We start from the raw sequence: 21449 nt of genomic DNA, 5'->3' as shown, positions 1-21449 counted from the left end.
CCCCAGTCATAAAAAAACTGCTATTCTGAACAGGTCAGGGACTGCAAAATAGAGGCAGTGGTACCAGGGAGAACTTGAGAACTTCTACAGCTGTACTTTCTGGGGCAGAGAGAAGAGAACACTCCTCGAGCACCGTCTATGTTATGAAGGGAATTCTGGGCAAGCATGTGTAAATTAGGGCCACGTTAGTGCCGGCCCTGGACCAGTATCACTGGGGCCATGCAGGCCAGCCAGCCGAGGAGCTACTGACTGGAGCCGGCGGCACAGCACGGCGCTGAAAAGCAACGCCAGCCACTTTGGAGACCACAGCCTGCCACCTGCTCAGCCCCAGGGACCCCAACCAAACCTTTCTAGGAGACTCTTTTTCCTACAACACAACCCGCTCCTCTGAATCAGGGCATGTGCAAAGCACTAGATGAGCCTGTCTTGATAGCTTAATTAAGTTACTGATAAATGAAGCTCAGAGAATATAAATGAATATTTTTCTGTCTGGCAGCAATGGAAACATCTGAGACCTCCGAAGGCCTTCAACTGGCACATCTGTATTTATTGTCTGTGTAATGGAACATGCTCTTCTGTTCAATGTTAACATTTCAAACGTAAACCACGTGTAACAGGTACGTGACTAAATCCCTCCGAAGTCTGGATGTGCTGCTATGAAACTACCACCAACCTGATAGTTCTGGTTTTACACCAAAACTCCAAAGACCAGCGTTAAGAGGTTGGGTGTCTAAAATAGAACAGCTTTCAATGGTTCCTCTGTCAAAAGTAGGTTTCCTCCAAAACGTATGGAAATGGAATTATTCCATGCAAAGCTGCTTGCTAACTCTGCAGACTGAAACCCAACGATTTAATTTTACAGCAGAAAGGCTTTTCTTGCTGCTGGAAATGCAAACGTCACAGCAAGCCTGAAGTGTCATTACCAGTACCTCTGCCATGACCACGTTTCAGATGACGAGTACTGGAACCCGTAGTTAAAACGTGCAACATAATGAGTGTTAAAACAACCCCCAAAGTAAAATCTAAATACTTACTGCTGTGTCTGCATCAGGGGCATGCTGGTGTTGTCGTAGCTGTCTGTGTGGAGGGGCGGCACAATCTCCCCAGTCACAGGGTGGAACACCGGCAGCGTGGAAAGCGGCCAGGCGATCTCTCTGTTCTTAGACATATCACGAAGCTCTTTGGTTGATTTCTGTATAGCACTGTGGTGGACCAGCTGGATGCTACGTCAAAAGGAAATGAAATAGTAACTACATATTTTAAATGCTCTATCAAAATGGACAGACTTTTACAATTATTATTTCTCTTTAAAATACAGGGACTTGACTGCCTGCTACAGACTGTACAGTGCAGCAATTCCAGTAAGCCTTTACACAGTTAATTTAACAAATGTTGGATTTATGTCAGTTTTTAAGGCAGTAATTATTGCATTGGATTTTGCTGTCTGGATAAGTATTTTTCACAGGATCCAAGAATGTGCAATTTACTGCTAACGTTCCATTTATTTGCTGCAGTTAAATGAAAAGTTTTGGTTAACTCCTGATTCTGGTGGTTCATCCATAAAAGCTCAGAGATTAATTTTAAAGCACTCCAGTTACAGGCACTGGATACCTTCCAGGATATTTGCTTTCCTGTCCACTGCCTTTGAGATATAGGCTGGGAAGTCCAATAACCAATAGGAGTATAAATTACGTATTTATTCTAACAGCACTATTTTATTTTGAATTGACAATCATTAATTTCAAACCCTTTTTATTCTGCTCTTCTATCCTCTCCAAGACTCTGATTTAAAAAGCAGCTTTCACATTTATGAATTAAACCATGGATTAGAGAGAATGACAGAAGATTATGACACACATGTATGAAGCATGACAAGCTACTGAGGATGAAAATTAAATGGTAAAAGAAAAATAACAGGAAAGAAGACACTTACTCTGGTGTTTGCATGTTTCTCTTTTCCCTAAAAACAAAACAAAATTTATGAATTAAATAATAGCATTGGTAGTTGGAACATTAAATCTATCTGGTGATGAAAATAGTACGTGATGTAGAAATGCTGACAAGGTTATTGCTAAACGCAGCTTGGCAGCATTTGCACTGGGTTCGTGAGGAGGCTTGGATGAACGCACGAACAGAGAGGCGGTACTGATGGCTGACACACACACACACAGACACACACACAGAGGAATGAAGATGCAAGTTAAAGAACAAGCTTCTGGCTAAAATAAATTCCGTGACAAAATGAAATTGTAGTTTGTGTAAGAAATGGCAGAAATTACGTTACTTGCTGCTTTCCTTTTATGTGCTACTCTTTTATCATATGTCTGAATTCAGTTCATATCCTCAACCACATTTATTTTATCAAAGTTAGCATTTTAGAAATTACTTAGCATTTTCCTGAATCAATGATCCTTTATTAGTATTTTATTTGTTTGGGGTATTTTGGGGAGCTGTGCATACATGGAGATTTTGTGGAGTTTTGAGCATATGTGGAGATTTTGAACCCTTTCTAGAAGACTTAAAGGCCCTGTGTCCATTCTCTCGGCAATTACTGTGTGTGCTTAGATGAGAAATAGTTTGGTATTTGAAGCAGGTCCCTTTTGGCCTGGTTTAAATGTTTTTAATGAACTGAATTGAATTCTCCTAACAAATAAGTCTTCTGTGCACTACGACCTCAGAACACTCTACAATTACTTATTAGTGTGTTGAAGTACTCACACTCCTTCCCGTCGGCAGCACATGATATAGGCAAGTATTAGAAAGAGCACCAGTGCTATTGCCGAGGGCACTGCCAGTGTGATTAGGAAATCCGAGTAATAGTCTCTGCTTTTCAGGGTGTCGGAAGGTGGCTTGTATTCTCCACCATCAGGTAATATCCCTTCGCCACGAATCACTTCCTGAAAGGTGGAGACTTGTTTTGTATTGTCAACCTGATACCCAGGGGAGAAAAAAAAAGAAGAAAAGAAACCAATTACATACCAAAGTAACAGTGTAAAAACAGGCAGCATTTAACCAGCCATAACATACCACAGAATCCATACTGCACATGTGACAAACTGTATATAATGTCATCACTTTTTTCAACCAGTAAAACCTGTCATTTCATCAAAAATTTGCAATCAATGTAATACCACTTAATTACTTCAGCACATTATCACTTTACTACTTTACTGTGTGCCTACCAGAGGTGACAGTTTTCACAGATTAATGTTAGGGATACCTCACACAAGCAGTATTTGAGTAAAACGGCAGTAAACACTTTTATTGCAGACTGATTATGTGGCACTGATGAACTCATCCACTTCTTCCCAGTGTTCCTAAGTAACGATACTGCCCTCTCTTGTACCGAGGTGGTAGAGAAGAAGAGTGGAGTACCCATGGATCTTCTTCCTCCTTCTTCCAACAGAGCTTTGCATCCAGTGCTCAGAAAAGCAAGAAGCTTGAACAGAGCTGCTGAGGACTGAGCAGCTCTGCTGTGTCCCCCACCACCAGTGCAGGAAGCACTCCAACAAGAAATGTGCTTTTAGTTGGCCAGAGCCAGATTTCCAAGGTTTTTCAACTAACCTCCAGAAGGTTGCACTCCTGGTCACAGGTCTTTTTTTTTTTTTTTTTAAATTCTTTTTCTATGTCAGTAACCAATATTCCTAGAAATCTAACCTTTTTTTTCCTTACTGGATTTCCTACTGCATTTCACTGTCTGCCTTTCCCACACGACTCTTCAATTTTCTGCCTCCACCTTCTTATTATCACCAGTTCAATACTACTGTTGAAGTTCACCAGTGTTACTTTTAAAGCTCTCTCCAGATCAGTAATGAAAATAAATTCAATTTGCCTACATGCTTGACCTTTTGCCTGACTGTTCATTGAGAAATTTCACAACTGATGGTCATTTCTTTACAGTTTACATTTGAAGTCCTAAACTGCTGTATTAAAACTTAAGCAATGGATGAGCAGGTTTTCATGGGATGCTAGAAATAACGTTGAGCTTCAAACGCATATGCATGTACATATATATTTTTAAGTGCAAGACAGTTTAACAAAAATTACTTTATGTATTATATGCTTGTTAAATTCTGCAGTTTATGTCATGAATTCTACCTGGCCACTTGGCTGAACCTCAAGTCCTAAGCAGACACACAAAGAAGACGGATGTGACTGACAGATGCCCATACACCAGGTAAAAAACAGCATTAAGATGAAGTTGCCTCTCTTTCCAGTATTTGGAATCCAAAAGCATAGATCTACTCTTTGATTTAGGTCCTAAACACCAACACCACCTCATAAAAAGCATGAGGAAGAAGATATGATTGCTGTATTTTCATTCACTGGTCTCTGCTGTGGTTATGGGACATGAAGCTAAACTCCCTCCCAGTCCATGGATCCTGCCCCTTGGTTTGCCATGTGGAAAGCAGACTGTGATTAGATAGAGGGAAGCTTGGCTTTGTGTTCCCCTTGATCCACCACATGACAGCATGCAGCAGCAATGCTGTTGGCAAAAGTAATCCCCCCAAGACTGTTTAAATTCAGCTACTGTGGCACGTGGCCAAAACCAGTGCCAAGTTCAGGACGGTTGGGTTATAGGCTGCTGTGGAAAATCACACTTCTCCTCAAGAGCCTGTTCCTGTTACACAGTCTCTGCTTTTCTCAGAACAGCCCAACCACTCCATGGTTAGTTTACGAGCCACGGTTACCAGGCATTTTATCTGGAGAAGTGCTCCTAACCTGCTGCTCTTCGTTCTGCATGGGAACTGCATCGTCCTTGTGTTAGTGCACCACTCCTCTGCTGTCTCTTTTGAAATTCACCCTGTTTTTTAAGGCTGTTTCTCCAATTTCTCAAGATCTGCCGCTCAATACACCTACAGATCCTTTCAGATTCACAGGGCAGGCAAATTTAATTAGTAAGCCCATTTCCATCATCCAGTTTATCAATGCAGAACAGCAATAATTAGTATTTCTGTTACAATTACAGCTATCCAAACAGCTCTCCACTAGGTCCTAGCTTCCCCTAAGCCATCTTCCTGTGCTTCCTTATGAGACAGTATGAACACACCTTACCGAAAAGAAATTACATCTGCTGCTGCAACTCTGTTCTACTTCTTTCTTCTAGAAGGAAATCAAAGACTGGACATTGTTTGTTCCTAATGAAGGCTGACTGACTGCTACTATTTTTCATGTGATGGTATGTATTCCAGCATACACAAGTCCCTTTTGCAAGTCCCCAAAGCCAATAAACATCAAATAATTTGGATATTCTTTTGAAAACAAGTATTTTTTCAGCTTTCTAACGGCTTTCCTGATTTACAGCCTATAGAAAGAAAAGGTTGTAAGTTATCTGATCAATTTTGTGTATGAATACCTTTTCTCATACTCAGTACACTTTTTACACTGAACAAAAGGCTTTTGTAACTCCCTTCCAGTTTCCTCTTGGGTGAAGTGATAGTTCCATTATACTCAGCTCTGGTGAGGCTGCACATCGAGTACTGTGTCCAGTTTTGGGCCCCTCACTACAGGAAGGATGTTGAGATGCTGGAGTGTGTCCAGAAGAGGGCAATGAAGCTGGTCTGGAGCACAAGTCCTGTGAGGAACGGCTGAAGGAACTGGGGCTTTTTAGTCTTAAGAAAAGGAGGCTGAGGGGAGACCTTATCGCTCTCTACAACTACCTGCAAGGAGGGTGTAGAGTGGTGGAGGTCCATCTCTTCTCTCAGGTAACAAGGGACAGGACAAGAGGAAATGGTTTCAAATTGCACCAGGGGAGATTTAAGTTAGACATCAGGAAGAATTTCTTTACTGAAAGGGTAGTTAAGCACTGGAACAGGCTGCCCAGGGGAGTGGTGGAGTCACCATGCCTGGAGGTATTTAAAAGGCATGTAGATGTTGTGCCTGAGGACGGGGTCTAGAGGTGGACTAGGCAGGGTTAGGCTGTGGTTGGACTCCATGATCTTAAAGGTCTCATCCAACCTAAGTGATTCTATGATTCTGTGTCTGAGGTAGCTCAACAATCATGTAAGATTATGTACTTTCACTATCTTTGTTCAAACTTATCTGCAACTTTCTCTTCCAATACTGTATCATTTCTTGATTCTCCTTACCAGAGCTAAAAGAAAATAACCTTAAAAAGCATCTCTTGGAATTACAGTCCTTCCATTGCAAGTAGTCTAGTGTTTGGTGATAATTTTTCTTGTATTTGTCTGAGAAGAATGATCACATGTATTTTGATTTCATTAGTCAATACTATTTTCTTCTCTTTTTCATTTGTAACATGAAATATGTTTTAGAAAATTTTCAGAAAGATTTTATTAGAGCACAGAAATACTAATTAACCATCAGTGCTGCAGATTCAATATTCAAGAAAAAAAATACATACACATTTTAGGAAAGCAAGTGTAACTTGCTTTATTTCAGTATTAGCACGCTGAATCAATGAGCTACTCCTACCCAAAGAATTCTCTCATTACTTGTAGTTCTGTAAGCCCTAGAGTTCTCTGGTCATTTACATACGTCATCACTACTGAAAATGAATACGGGGGTTTCAGTGGTGCTCAACTCTAATAGAATTCAGCCCACATGGCAAAATCCTTTCACAATCTTAAGAGTGTCTGTTAGATGGAAAACAATGTCCACCAGTCACAACAAAGCGGCAGAGCTGTGTGGCCAGGCTGGCAAAACTCTTACCTAAACCATGTCTGGCATAAAATACTGTACTTCTACAAATGCCACATTTATGCAATAATAAAATAACTCACCAGAGAGATTTTACACCAGTCAATATGGAACTGAGTACGGAATTTTTTATCACAGGTTATTACAGGCTCCATTTCTTGGCTGCATCTCAGCTGATTCTGTGGGTTTTCCACTTCTCGTAGGCAAGAAGAGAATGGAACATCTGCCCCAACCATAACATACACACTGCAGGAAGAGATGAGTGACAATCAGGGCAGCCCTCACAAATCCCCACAGGACAATGACATACTCTTCCAAACGTTGTTGTTCATGCAACACTCAGTTGTGCTTTAAAGTCTAAAAATCCTTAATTTCATTCTTTTTCTTGACAATATATTTCATCTAAGCATACAAATAACAGACTGAAATCAACAGGACTTTTCTACCTACTTAGTACCACTCAGTTCTGTTTTGCTCACCATTAGAGTTGCCGGTTTCTATGGAGTCATAGAGCTCCTACTGTAAGTTCTTAATGTAAGTAAATCTATACTACTTTTGAAAATCACATTAGAAGAGTCTAACTATATCTAAAGGAAATCTTTTGTCTTGCTTAGCTGAGGAATTTTATGTTTCCAAATAAAATTAAAACTTGCTAAGCCTAACATTGATATAAAGCTACCAATGCCCTCAGCTTCTCCTAAAAGACTCTACACTGCAGCTAGTCACTGCCAACAAAGTATGTGGAATACTAAAGCTGTAAAAAAGAAAGGAGTAAAGCAAAAACATTAGACCAACCCATGTGCTTACCCCTCTTTCATGTCATTAATAGGAAGTGGAACTCTCCCTCCCCTGTCAAGGGCTGAAGTGATGTTTATGGCATTCAAGCGTTCTGGCTGCCACACATTTTTCACTGCTCCAAGGAAGTCGCCAAGCACTTCACTTGCTAACATCTCTTCCACATTCATGTTCCGTATGAAGAACTCCGCTTGGTATGGTAAAGGGAAATCTAGTGTGATGAAAAAGGAAGAATTTTGCCTTAAATAAAGGCTCAGAACCAAAGAATTTGAAGTAATGATTAATGTAATACTACTTTAATATAACTTTCCAAAAACCTTGTATTTGAACTGGCTCATTTTGAACCTCATGTGACTACATTTAATTAAATAGCATCATTAGCTGTTACTTAAGCTGAAAATCATTGGCTGTTTATAAAGCAACTGGGAGATAGAGAAGACTAGAGAAGGGCCTCAGCTAACAGATCTTCATTTAAAAGATTAAATGACATTCATGCAAATTTTGGGGTCAAAACTTATCTGCAGTGACAATGAATTCCAACCTGCAATACTTCACATTATAAATATACAAGTATGGTGAAGAGAACTAATTTTAAGGACACAAACGACTCATTTTTAAAAATCTAAATATCCGTATTTGCCATTATCTGTTGTTTTCTGAATCTGCCTGTACAATTGCTCTCTGCATAAAGAACATGCAGAGTTAAGCAAGCTAAACAACATGCAGAAAGAGTAAAATTCTACATGTAAGGCCCTGTTGAAAAGATGGGGGGTAAATTAATTACAAAAAGCAAACATGCTTTCCCTTTAATGCATGAAGAATAATATTCCTACTTGTCAGAAATAATTTAAAGAGGGAGGTGCCTCTTTCCCTTTGTGCCTCCACATTTGGCTTGAACACCAGCCAGCTGTTTTACATTAGTTTTTTAATCTTAAAAGAATAGGAGCCGGTGAGATGTTTTTGCTTATTCAGTTCAAAACACAAGAAGCAATTTTCTGCACATACCTTCTGCTGACATTATATTAATTATCAGATTATGTCTTGCTGTCTCAAAGGTACGCCTGTTATATGCTGTGATCTAGATTTAAAAAAGAAAAAAGCTATGACTGTGAAACAACAACAACGCAAGTATGAAAATCCAGTAAATGAAACATCCATGAAAATTCAATTGATAATTTAAAAATACCACCTTTTCAATGCTCTCCCTCCTTATTTTGAAATGTATGAACATTCATTAACATAAAATTTGAAAAGATCAATTTAGTTGATGCAGTACTACCTTTAGTCAGCATGCGGGAATTTTCTTGACCAGTCTACAGCCAAATACAATTATCCAAGAGATATATGTGAATAGAATATATTTTGGTCCAGATAAAAGTGTTCTGCCATACATATGTATTCTTTCTTTTCAGCTATCTTTGATTTAAAAACAGCCATAAGCAAAGACTGTTTTTTCCATTTCCCCTTTGACTGGTACAGTAAGATCTACATTCCCTGAGAGCTCCCAGGGAACTAAACCAGATGGAGATATTGAAAGAAATGTGTTGGGATCCCAGCAACTCTCATCTTTGGGACTTCGTTTTAGCTCTAGACCCACTGAAGTCATACCCCATGAATGGATTCACAAGCATTGGTTGAACACAAGTAGTTTTTAAAAAAAATCATGGAATCTGTACCCATAGGGGAACTGATAATCAGTAGGTAGATGCAACATGCGTAATTCTAATTTTCAGAAGCTTACGATAGGATTATAAGGCACTGGAACAGGCTGCCCAGGGAAGTAGTTGAGTCACCATCCCTGAAGGCATTTAAAAGAGGTGTAGATGTGGTGCTTAGGCACATGGTTTAGTGGTGGACTTGGCAGTGCTAAATTACAGTTGGACTTGATGATCTTAAAGGTCTTTTCCGACCTAAAGGATTCTATGACCCATGATCAAATTACACAAGGATAACAACCTATAGTTTAAATGTATACGATGCCTGAAATGATCACAAATGGTCACTCCTCAATGGTGACTGTCCTACAAACCTGTACTGTGTTACGTGCTTGTTCATAAGGAATACAGGATGAGGCTGGCTATCAGTATAACTATATATTATTTTCTCTAATTTGTTTTTCCTGAAAGGTGATAAATTTGTCATGAATCAAACTGAAAACTACTTTCTTCCTAATTTTAGTCTTTAGTTCATTTCAGGGACAAAGGAAAAGCAGAGGAGTGGCAACAGTGACAGAACCATGTTGCTTCTCAGCAAACAGAGCTACAAAACACTGTTAAAACATTGTTAAACAAAAGTAACAGATGCTGCACTTCTTTTAAGGGATTTAAATGAAAAGGAAAAATGATCTGGAGCATCTTCTGCAGGTTCATTTAAGTGTAGAGGTAAGAGCTTACCTGACACAATTACAGCTTACACAGTGTGGCAGTTTCATTATGAAGTTAATAGGAAATAAATTCCTGAGATTTTTCAAATCTCTGTTAATTTTTCAGAACCTAACTCTCTGGCTGTACAAGCTCTATGCAGGAACATGACAGTAGCCACTCTTGAGTCTGCACTCCAGTGAGAGCTGCCAGTGTGGACCCTGCCCCTGTACCAAGCAATTGTGAGAGCTGGAGAGACTGCCTTTGGAGTGAACATTCATTCAAACACAGTTGAGTTGGAAGGGACCTTAAAGACCACCTAGTTCCAACCCACCCTGCCATGAGCAGACTCTTCTAATCATGAAGTCTCCTCCAATTAACTGGCCTACCCATGACTTCACCTCAGGAATCATGAGATGATGGAAGTTATATTCAGGCCAGGAACATGCAGCCACTCCTCTCAGACAGCACTAGGAGGTGCATCAAATGCAACCTGCCCTCACATACCACAGAACTAAATTTAAAAAGCCACATCTGAGAGGAGACTGCAATGAATTAATTTGTATGCTAGGCAAGATTTAGTTCAAATACAGGCTTGGGGTCACGCTTGTAAAGGAGGTCTTGATACAGATCCCAGAATCTAAAAGCACATGTGATTTGAAGAAAGGGCAATTTTAAATAATGGTTCCCTCTCCAGTAAGCTACGCAGAGTCTGCAAGTACTTCTGCACGTGATTAATTTTACAGATGTGATTAGTCCTGCTGAAATCAAAACTGAATCAAGCATGGGTGAAATTATCTACAGTGTAACTCAGCATTTAGAGATGTCATTCTTGAGGAAGAACAACTCTATCAAACGCAATTTAGAAAAAAGAAACTCATCAAGAGTTTAAGAGAAATGCACTGCTGAAGCAGCAAAATGGCTGGAGCAAGTTAATGAGCACTTAACACTGTGAGCCACACAGGGCCTGATTCAGTCTGCTGTCTGTGATACACATGGTGGAAAATAGTGTCTTTTTCCCCTCTCAACTGCCGCTCGATGAGTAATCGGTGCTCTTAAACATCTGGATAGCTAATTATAAAAAATAAAGCAGTGGGGTTTGTTATTGGCACATTTAGAATAATAGACTTAAATTCATGTACATGTTAATTAAAATCAAAACATGAATATTGGACCAGAAAATATTTTATTAATATTAATTTAAAACAAAACCAAAAAACACCAAACGTTTATTAACTGAACACTATGTTTTCCAGTGGGGAAATGTCTGGCCCATATTTAGGGTAGAATGTTACAAGGTTCAAAACAAAGATATTCTTCAAGTACAACTTTTGACAAAGGTTTTTCTTCCTCCTATATTTTGAATACAACTTTGATATATTCGTAATTTACTGAAATGAAATGCCTCTTGTAAAGATGACAGTCAAGGATCTAAAGGTATTTCATCTAGGAATAGTAAGTTTAAATGATCATTACTGTTTACTACTTATACCTTAAAAGTAAAACATGGAGCATCATACAACCTGGCTTTATCTCGAAAGAGGATACAATAGTGTAAGAAAATACTGTTGTTGTCCCTGCCTTATACTCCTTTTTTTTAATTAATGATTGTTGACAATTCTGAATCTTACACTCTAAAACATAATAAATCATTTTGAACCTTTAAAAGAAAATACCTCAATGATGGTTGGTTTGCCCACATTTTCTACTGTTGGTGAGCCATACAGCACTCCATCACTGTAGGGTGTCCTTTGTATATAGCGCAGCCATCCAGGTCTGTCAGGGTAACCCATTAAGTTGGTATTAAATGTTATAGGATCATTACTTAATTCACCTAGATAAGAAAAATCATATTAGAATATTTACAAGAAAATACTATACACTTTCATTTTGATGTTTCTTTCCATTTGAAAGCCTTATTTTGTCTGCCAGCTAAGTCTTCTAAATATTTCCAGAAAGAAAAAAAATTCTAACCCTCACTGTATCAGAAATACCTGAACTCCTACTCAGCACTTGTGTTAAGAAATTTGTATGTGAAAAGTGCAACCAACTGCAGAGATGAACGTGCTTTTACGTCTTAAAGACTCCCAGGTATCTCTGTGTGCTTGCATGCACTAACTACTAAGTCAGGTTTTTAGAGCTCAGTTCCACCTCCAACTGAAGCATCTTCCACTTCACTGACAAAGGCACAAAGGTCTCAGTCATTTAATTTCCCATAAACCCTTCTTTAAGTTATAGTTTTAATGATGCACTGGAGACCCGATGTATCCAGCCAGGCTTACTGTAAAGAGTGGCTGTATAATCATCAATGTGTGGAAGTTTCTCTTAGCATCAGCATAAACATATGGGCCTTCAGCACCAGCAACCTGGCAGCAGTTTGTCTTTAGAGAAAAAAAACAATTCAAAAAAGGACCAGACGTTCTTGCACAATGGACCCACCAATGGCTACTAAATGCAATGGTCCAGATGCAATCTCCAGAATCCCCAGCACAAGGGTTCTCATTGTTCTTACTGATGCCCTTACAAATGGCCAGATGTGACTTGTGTTTATTTTAGCTTTGTAAGGACTGCCAGATCCTCACCGCTGAGGCACGAGGACCTTACAGCAGAGCCACAGAACTCAGGCAAACCCACTTTGAGCCTACGCAGACACCTCTGCACTGCGCTCCTCCAACTCATCTTTGAAATGGCAACAGCAGCAATTGCAGGACAAGTGACAAGAGAAGTTGACAGGCAGGCTGGCACAGAAGGCAGAAACTGAGCCCTGTGAAGAAAGAAGGGCTGTAATCTTCTCCAGAGAGGAACAAAACGACTGCAACCTGTTGCCAAAGGGTACCTAGATTTCAAGTATGCATTCACACGTCTGGCTGTGGGTGGAAGGGACTAAACCCACACCAATCCAGCACCCAGGTATAATGATCTGGGGACACCCTGATCTATTCTATTGCATTCATAATAAAATTCCCAGTGTCACAAATGATTTTGAGAAAAATCTGAAAGCCACCTGTGATACATTCTGGTTTGCCCTTCATCCAGGCAGGCCATGCTAGCGATCCAGTACAGCAGATAAAAGGACCATGGTAGCAGCTGGCCTTACAGTGAATTTCTGATGTGATCACAATCATCTCTGGGTATCTGAAATTAGATTCATACTGCCTGTGAATCACGGGAATGTCAAGGCAGGCTGGGGCTGCAAGGCTTCAAAAGACAATCCACCTTCAGCAATATTTCCAGGTTCCTTCCATCTGTGTGACAAATTTGGGAGAAAACTGGGACAGAGGCAAACTTTACTCTGCCAGTCTCTGTCACATGAAACAAAGACCCATGTATGCACATCAAGAAAAACATCTGTTTTTCAAGGAGAGGAAAATTTTAAAACATTTGGGTTTATTCATGACAAAATTTAACCAATGCTAACTGAAGCTTATTTTTTCTTTAAAATTAAGTTTTCAAAAGAAATTCAAAAGCTTTTTAATAAAACAGGTTTAGATTATGTGTGCACTGTACATTTGACTCCTGGTTTTATAGGAAAATAGGATAGCTATGTTTATATAAATACAATGCATTTATTATTCCTTTTCATTGTTGATAAGCATGTGGAGCAGAAAGATCTCTCTTCCTCCCCCCATCCCCCAAGCTGTTTATTCATATTTTGAACCTGCCAATGATTAATCCTTTTGGTTTGCCTTAGGTGCACGTCAAAACATCATACTTGGGAAATCACAGCTCCTTCTCTAAAAACAAACTGCTTACAAACATTAAACTGTCCCTAAATAAAGGACGAAGGCTGAACCCAAAGGAGCATTTATTTTAAATGAAAGAAAACACCATTATGTAGTCTCATATTTGAGCTAATGTTCTATTTTGCTTCAAGTTTACTGCATGCTTTCAAAGTGCTCCTTCATATAGCCTGATACATACTACATCTGAAAGAGTGATTGGATAATCAGTATGTTTATCAAACATAATTAATAATCTTCCACAATTTCATATTCAATGTGAAAGCAAAGAAAAGGTACATTTCCTAATGCCAGATATATAGTAGCTTACTAGGTCTTCCCAAATATTTTTCACAATACATAATTTTATGAAAACTGCATATATGGTGATCATAAACCAGAACATTTTAAACTTGTAGGACCATGTATTTTATTTAATTTGAAGATATTTCAATAGAAACTAAGAATTGTCCTTTGCATGTTATATGCTGAACAGTAACTTACGCTGAAATGACTCCAATTACTTTTGAACATTTGTTTTTCTACATTTTAATATAATACAGAAGATCTTAGCATCCCATACCAGGCTTTGGGTAAGGAGGAAATTCCCCCTTAAAGTACTCTCTCTCCAAAACATGAACAAAAAGAACTCCAGCAGAGGGGTATACATTCCGATCAGAGTGCACCTTAGACAGAATCGTGTACACTGAAAAGCAGAAGGAAAGATAAGAGACAGAAAAAAGCAAAAATGAGACATGCTCTAGATAATACAGCATGCATTTCAACAGCACCCTGGGCAATCTGGGAGAAGGAAAGCAACAAATATTAGATACTTGTTAATAAGTTTTTTAAAAGGTTGCATAGATTTAAGAACAGAACACAGAGCAAAGTCCCTCTTTGCCCAGCAGGTTCCCTTCCAACACTGCAACAAACAAAACGAGCCATGTTAGGATTTCAGGAGTTGCATGAGTGGTTTATTGCAATAAAAGAAGAGGGAGGCTATTGTCATTTTATAGTTGGTTTATTTGTAATATTCCATCAATAAAAATGCATTAAGTGAATGCTACAATCATCTTTTCTTGATATTTTACATAAAAGTAAGTAACATGAGAAATACAGAGGAACCTTACCAATCAATGGTATTCACCCATCACTGAATGGAAATGGGAGAATTTTTCGTTCTTGTGTCGAAAAGGACAAAGCAATTCACCTGAGGATTTCTACAAATTCTTAAAGCTAGACCTTCTTAGATCAGCAAGTTCAGATAATGTACATCTAAAAATCTGGTTAGAGAGAGGTTATGCTTGTAATGAAGGATAAAACAGAAGGATGTGGGCAAGTATAGGACAGTCAGGTGTCACCACTTCCAAACAAAATAAAGCCGTATTTTGAAGTACTTAAAATTAAAAACCTAAAGGGAACTTAATTCAGAACAACCCGCCTATGTAAAAGCAGTATGCTGTTCTTTAGATTGTTACAAATTTAGCCAATAAAGCAAACATTATTTAGGAGTGTCATAGTTAACATGATACAATACACACATTTTAATGAATGACAAGAATACAAAAAATCATTATGATGCATTCAATGGCTAAGAAACCACTTTATCAACAAGTCTAAAAATTTAAGTACAAATGGAGAATACTGATCTAATAGGCATTTTTCATGGTGCCTTAACAGGACACACTGTAGGGTATATTACTATGCCATATTGCTATAACATTTTAAGCCAATGCCCTGAAAGAATCAATGTTTACTGTTAATTTTTGTCATGAGACAAGGATTACATGAGTGGTAAATAAAAATAATATCAGAGACACACACCTACTTGCCTTACTTGCTAAACTGAAAGGAACTTTATGGATAAGTCCTATCTCCAAGCAAAGATTATAGGCCATGCAGCATTTGGGTACTGTCATAAGAAAGAGCGACTCTGAAAGAGACTATGGAGTCACTGCACCAAACTTGTGAAGATAAAAAGGCAATTTTCGACACTTGGATCAATAAGCATTTGAAATGTGGATCAAGCTCATGGAATCTTCTAATCCTGGTATAATTTCTCCAGCCTTATCATTATACTGACCCTCTTACTCCAGATCTGCTTAAAAAGCAACTGCTAATTAGGCATTAATGACAGACATTCCATCCCTTGCACCACGTACTCCCTGTGGAATCTCTCTCACCTAATTTTAGATGCCTACAGAAACAACATCCACCACTGAGTTAGTCTGGCTCCTTTTATAGTCAGTAGAGAAGAAACAGACACTGGTAGGGGTTGATTAATTTGATTTCTCTTGTAAAATGAGATTAATCATGTCCCAGATTCCTGACTACACTGACTAGATCTCCACTGACTGCAGAGGCAGCGGAGAGAAGATGCAGACATCTGTAATGTAGACCTCCACATTTCGTTACACACTGACCACTCCTCGAGCCTGATACTGCAAAATTAATAGTCTCAAACTCTGCTTTTACTATTGACCAAACACAACAGCAGTTGCTTTTCCCCAATTTTGGAAACTGCTTTTAACACAGTACTGAACAGAGCATCTTTCTAATAATTTTCCCATAAAGACAAAATTAAAATGGATCCTGAAATTTAAATAACTACGGTTTTGTTTTCATAAACCAGTTTAATTATGTAGCCTTAAGTACAGTAACATAGCTATTTGTTTTGTATAATTTAGTAAATTAATGACCAAAAAAACTTTTGCATTGACTTCTGTGAATGAGCTCTAAATACAACAAGGAAAGCAATTGCTTTTAAAATATTTTCAAGAAAAGCTGAAAAGGTAATTTTTAATATTAGAAGAGCAGAAAAGCTGACAAAAATACAGTGGCTCACTGAAAAGCTATCAAATATATAGAAAAATACTTTTTCCCATTTCTTATGCTTTGACTCTACAATTAAAATCTATTTCAAAGAGGAAGAAGGGTGAAAAAGTCGTGTATATTTTCTCCTTAAGCAATAGGTTTAGAAAGAAGGAAGGATAACACAATCAGCAGTCATATAATGTTTCTTTCGATCGTCAGAGGAAATCTATTGCCCCACTATATGCCTGCCCATTCCTAGTAATGAGGCCTTTTGTGTTGCTGAAGTAAGCATACCAATAACAAATTCATGCAGATGTAAAACACTGCTCCTTGTGGAAGTCTAAAAAACCCTATCAGAAGGAAAAAAAAACCCTCACAAACCTATTTCATTATAAGGTGCTTGTCACTGTAAGACGACACAAGTATGGAGACTGAGATGTTGTAAGTTCTCACCCTCCTTGTTGGAGGAGCTCTCTTCTTTTTCGCCCATGAAGTTCCCTCAAAATCAGAAGGAAAATGACAAACCTTCAGCCCACTACTGCAATCACTGCTTTCCAACAACAAAACTGTCATCTTCAGAAACTTTTAAAGCCCACAATTGTTTTCGTAAGACTGACCGAGACCATTTTAAGTTATGTGGGCGTGAAAGTACCTACCAACTTCTAGCTACTAATCTAATACAGCAGGCTGACAGATGGGAATTGCCTGGGCAAATTCCCTGTGGTAGATCAAAATCCCAGGGACTGTGAAAGGCTTCTGTAACACTAACCATGAGAAATTAAAAACCTTCACTACACAGGGTCACAACAGATCACTGCTAGAAAAAAGATGGTATCAGCTACCTCTGCCTTCTCCTTTCTTGTTTCCAGACCCCTTGGAGGACTTTCTGTATATTTCAAGGTTTGAAGTTCTGCAGACTGGGAAAGAAGTAGATTAATCAGGAGCTGAAGGTTGGAAAACACACATCACTCTTTGAAACACGTACAGAAACCGTTCCAGTTGTTCTTCTTCTAAGTCTTGAACACGAGCATGGCCAGGAATTCAACCAGGATTATATCAGGCTCTAGCCCAGAGCTTGTTGTAGATACAGGTGACCCCTGTCTCCAGGAATTTCAGAAGATTTACCATGGTGGTTGAAGTCCGTATGTTGATGATCTTCAGAAAAAAATCCACCTGGATTTTTTTTTCATGGAAATTTCAATGGGTTGTCTCCCCATTGATTTTCAGCAGTTGAAGCATAATCCCAGAAATAATTTGATTTGGAGGCCAATCCAGACTGCTTGCCTTGACAGGCAGTCAGTGCAAAGCCTTTTCTCAGCTAGTACACACTAGCTAAAAAATTCTATGTGTACCTGCGTAAGTGACAGCAAACCAGTTGTCTTACATAGGCACGTGAAAAGATTTTTTTTAAATTGTTACAGACAAGTTACTTTATTAAGCAAACTGCAGAGGCATCTCCAAGCAATCAGCCGTGGTAAGAAAATGTGCAATATTAGGTATACACACAGCCATTATTTCAAGCAAAGCTACAGGAACAGGAAAAGTTGGGAAAGACTCACAAGAACACGCAGGTCTGGGAATGTTTAAAAGATTGAAGAAACGCAAAACTTTCCAAATTACTTACCTTGAAATAGCACCTTATTCCTAAAACAAGGACATGACTGTAAAAGCAAGAGTAATATTAAAAGCAGATTTGACTGAACCAACATGGGATTTAAATTTGCAACCTAAACTCACCATTCTTCTCAACAGCCTTTATTCTGCTGATAACATAACTGTGGGCTCGCTTAGTCGTCCAGTTAACAGTTCCATTATTGCCATCAGCAGGGCTTAACAAAAAAGCTTTTCAGAATAAAACAAATGCAAAAAAATAATTAGTCAGATCAATAGACTCCCAGAAACCAAGTATCAGATGGGATCAGATGCCTTCTAAACCAGGTTTTGGTTTTAGTCAGAGTTTAGAAAACTCTGGTTTAAAAAAACCAGGTGTTTGATTTGAATATATAAACATATAATAATCTGACATTCACCTTTCTGACACTCATTTTTCCAAATAAGCTAAGTTTACACTGAATCTTTAAACCTCTGCAGATACTTCTGGTGGCATAAATATAATAAAGATGATGGATAACATTCTCTGATAAATACATTTGCACTGGTAAAAGGTTCTATTCAGGCAAAAACATATCCAAAACTGGCATAAGTACATTTTGTCCAAAGTGGGGAAAGTAACATAACCAAGAGCACAGCTTTGCTTATGTAAAGATGCTTTGCTTGTACAAAAACACATGGGGTTGATTGCCTTGCCTCACAGGCATAACCAGTAATCAATTCTGAAAAAAAAGAACCAGTTAAAAATCTTTGGCTTCATACCAAGCAGCAAGAACACAGCCTGAAAACAGCTGGATCAGTGCAGCTGAAGGTGCAAGGCGGTTTACATGTGCTGAGGAGCAAATGATTACAAGAGACAGAAAGCAGCCATGGAGCTGACAGAAAGACTCCATTTCACCAGCAGCAGAACTGCCAGAGAAAGCTCCCTCCTCACTTCCCACTTTTTGTTCTTTTGTTCCCTTTTCTCCCGTGATGAATAATAGATATATCAGCTGTTTGTACAGTTAACTCTACTGGAAGTGCAGAGGGAAGGAATTGCAGTCAGATGCTAGGAAAGGGAAAGTGATCATAATAAACAGTCTTTCTTTTGAAACGGTTTGGGAGCAAGAACTGATACCAAACTCCAGTTAAGAGATGTTACCAGACTAACTTCTGTGTAACAACAGCAGTGTTGGAAACATCACGCAGCCGTACTTGCTGGGGATGCACCAGTTTGCAGGAAGAAACGAACACTTACTGGCAAACCCTCCAAGTATGCAAACACCATTTACACCAGAAGCTTAAACATCAGTGGAAACTTCTGCTGCCCTCGTTACACCAGTCAGCTATCACATTACTGATCCAGCGTTCTCCAAACGGAATTTAGGAGGCCTAACAGATCTGGCTTAAGCAGTAGTCAAGGTACACAAATAATCCATGCACGTGAAACAATTCTTAATGATAATTTACACAAAATACCTAAAATTGAATTGAGGGTGTAGTAAAAAAGAGGACATGTTCTAATTACCATACCATACCAACACCGTAACCTTTCTAAATTCTGAATTTCTGTTAAGTTTATTTAGATTTTCAATTCCCAATACATACAAAGGATTTGATTTAACAAAAAGGTACTATTCACATCCACTGTCTTGCAAGACAGATAACTTTCTCCCTACTAAACTGATCTGCAAATCTTAATATACCACCATCCCAGGGATTATCCAATTCAGTACTACACACAATCTTTAGTTTAAATTTTCTATAATACTGGGAACACTCAAATTCCAAAAACGTAAAATAAAACTGTGCCAATATTTCAACTGGATGAGCTGGACAATCAGAGGCTTGTCAGCTACAAACCAGCAGCAAGCAAAACAATTAACAAAAGATTTAATTACTGAATTATTAAATGGGGGATATTATACTTATCACAGTCCACAAGGATTTAATACATCTTTTGAGTCACTTTTAATAAGCCCATGGTTTTTTCCTGATAAAAACTGCAAGAAAGACATTCCCATTGGATACACAGCATACCAACCAGCACTTTGTGAAGCTAGATACAAAAATCATTCTAGCATATTTAAATGGGGTAAGGGTGGGGAGAAGACAGGTTCCAAAATGTGCTTTTTCAGTCAATGTATTTGATTTGGGTTCACCAGTTGTGTTAGGTATATATAGGTATATGCAGTGGGGATTATCAAAGCCAGCACACCATATGCTCACAACAGAGGACACACCAGGAATGCTGAACTCTTCACAAAAATTTGGGACATACCTCAAGCTTTCAGCAGCAGACTGGTTACAACCCCTGACATGTAAACAACAACATCAAGGAGGAGCAGGGAGATTTTCTTTTTGTACTTGACACAGATATGATTACTGCTCGAAGGCTGTGTCTGGTACTTACATAGAGCCTTCAAGAAGCACAGTGACAACATGAAGAAACTTCAGGGAAGATCTGTGAATATGATTAAAGGATGACAAAAGAGGCCTTATACTACAGAATGAAGGGATTCAAACTATGCATTTTATCAAAGACACAGTTTAGAATTAATTTGATCAGCCTTGTACTCATGCTGAAAAAAAATGTTAATAGTGTCAGGCTCTTCAGTCTGTTACACACCTCGACAGTTACTGGAGCACCCACCAGTGCTTCTCACAGCAGGAGCGATTCACAGCTCTGTGCCAGGGGCTTAACATGCCCAGGTAATATACACTTACAGTGCTTTTTTATTTTCTACAATGATATTTTTCTGTAATCAATATTTTAATTTTTCCTTAAAATAATAATTTTAAAATCTTATTTAACACTTTGATTGTATTTTTGTTATTTGATAAACATGAGTTATATCTATATTACTTTACACTGTTTTCCCCTTTAGCTACATTTGTAGATATGTAGACGTTTCAAGTATTAATATTTAACAGAGAAGATACCCACAATTTCTGCATACCTTATGATCAAAAAAGGACCTAAGTATCATGGACCAACTTCACTTTCCCCATTCCTTTACTGCACTCTGACATACTGCACCCTTACCTGTCCTTCTTACTGCTTCTCTGAAACAGGATCTGAAGCTTGTCTCTCCCACTACTAATGCAGAGCATAGCTCCATCACTCAAAACCCAGCATTTGCCCTCTCTCCTCCACCTTCACCTGGGACCTGACCACGTGTTTGTTACTTTCACACCACAGACCAGGACCTTGGGCCATGCTACCACTACCTCTTAAGTCTCTTACCAAGAAAGCATACTCCATAAAACTACTCTTGCACTCCTCTACCATGTATCTTAACTGTCTGGGAGCCCTTCCTGCATCCCGAGCTGGAGGCACAGGTTCATACAAAGTGCAGATTTCTCACGGGCTGGTGAGAATCACAGAGCAGGACAGCCAGAAACCAACAGCACCAAGTTGAAACAAAACACGTGTAAAGAGGGACCATCTGCATCAAGGTATATAAGCCACAGCTCAAATCAGAGTTTGTATCCAGGCTGAGGATCCACC

The 21449-nt window shown here is 38.7% G+C and overlaps 1 protein-coding gene across 2 annotated transcripts in view; it reads right to left on the bottom strand.

Annotated features, from left to right (window-relative positions):
- SGCE (sarcoglycan epsilon) overlaps positions 1-21449 on the bottom strand; it is a gene marked incomplete at its 5' end in the record, with an annotated part of 29407 nt that overhangs the window by 3299 nt on the left and 4659 nt on the right. The window contains 9 exons of one of the 2 annotated variants that reach the window (XM_084260431.1): positions 1035-1223; positions 1934-1960; positions 2719-2930; positions 6744-6906; positions 7468-7666; positions 8461-8533; positions 11492-11649; positions 14118-14240; positions 18086-18190. In XM_084260431.1, coding sequence (XP_084116557.1) covers positions 1035-1223; positions 1934-1960; positions 2719-2930; positions 6744-6906; positions 7468-7666; positions 8461-8533; positions 11492-11649; positions 14118-14240; positions 18086-18190 — 1249 coding nt within the window. Of the gene's footprint in view, positions 1-1034; positions 1224-1933; positions 1961-2718; positions 2931-6743; positions 6907-7467; positions 7667-8460; positions 8534-11491; positions 11650-14117; positions 14241-18085; positions 18191-21449 lie in introns of those variants that run through there. The other variant, XM_084260432.1, reaches the window with a different exon arrangement.

The sequence above is a fragment of the Gallinula chloropus genome (assembly GCF_964237585.1).
Source record: "Gallinula chloropus genome assembly, chromosome: 2".
Taxonomy (NCBI): domain Eukaryota; kingdom Metazoa; phylum Chordata; class Aves; order Gruiformes; family Rallidae; genus Gallinula; species Gallinula chloropus.
This window is presented reverse-complemented; position numbering and strand designations above follow the sequence as displayed.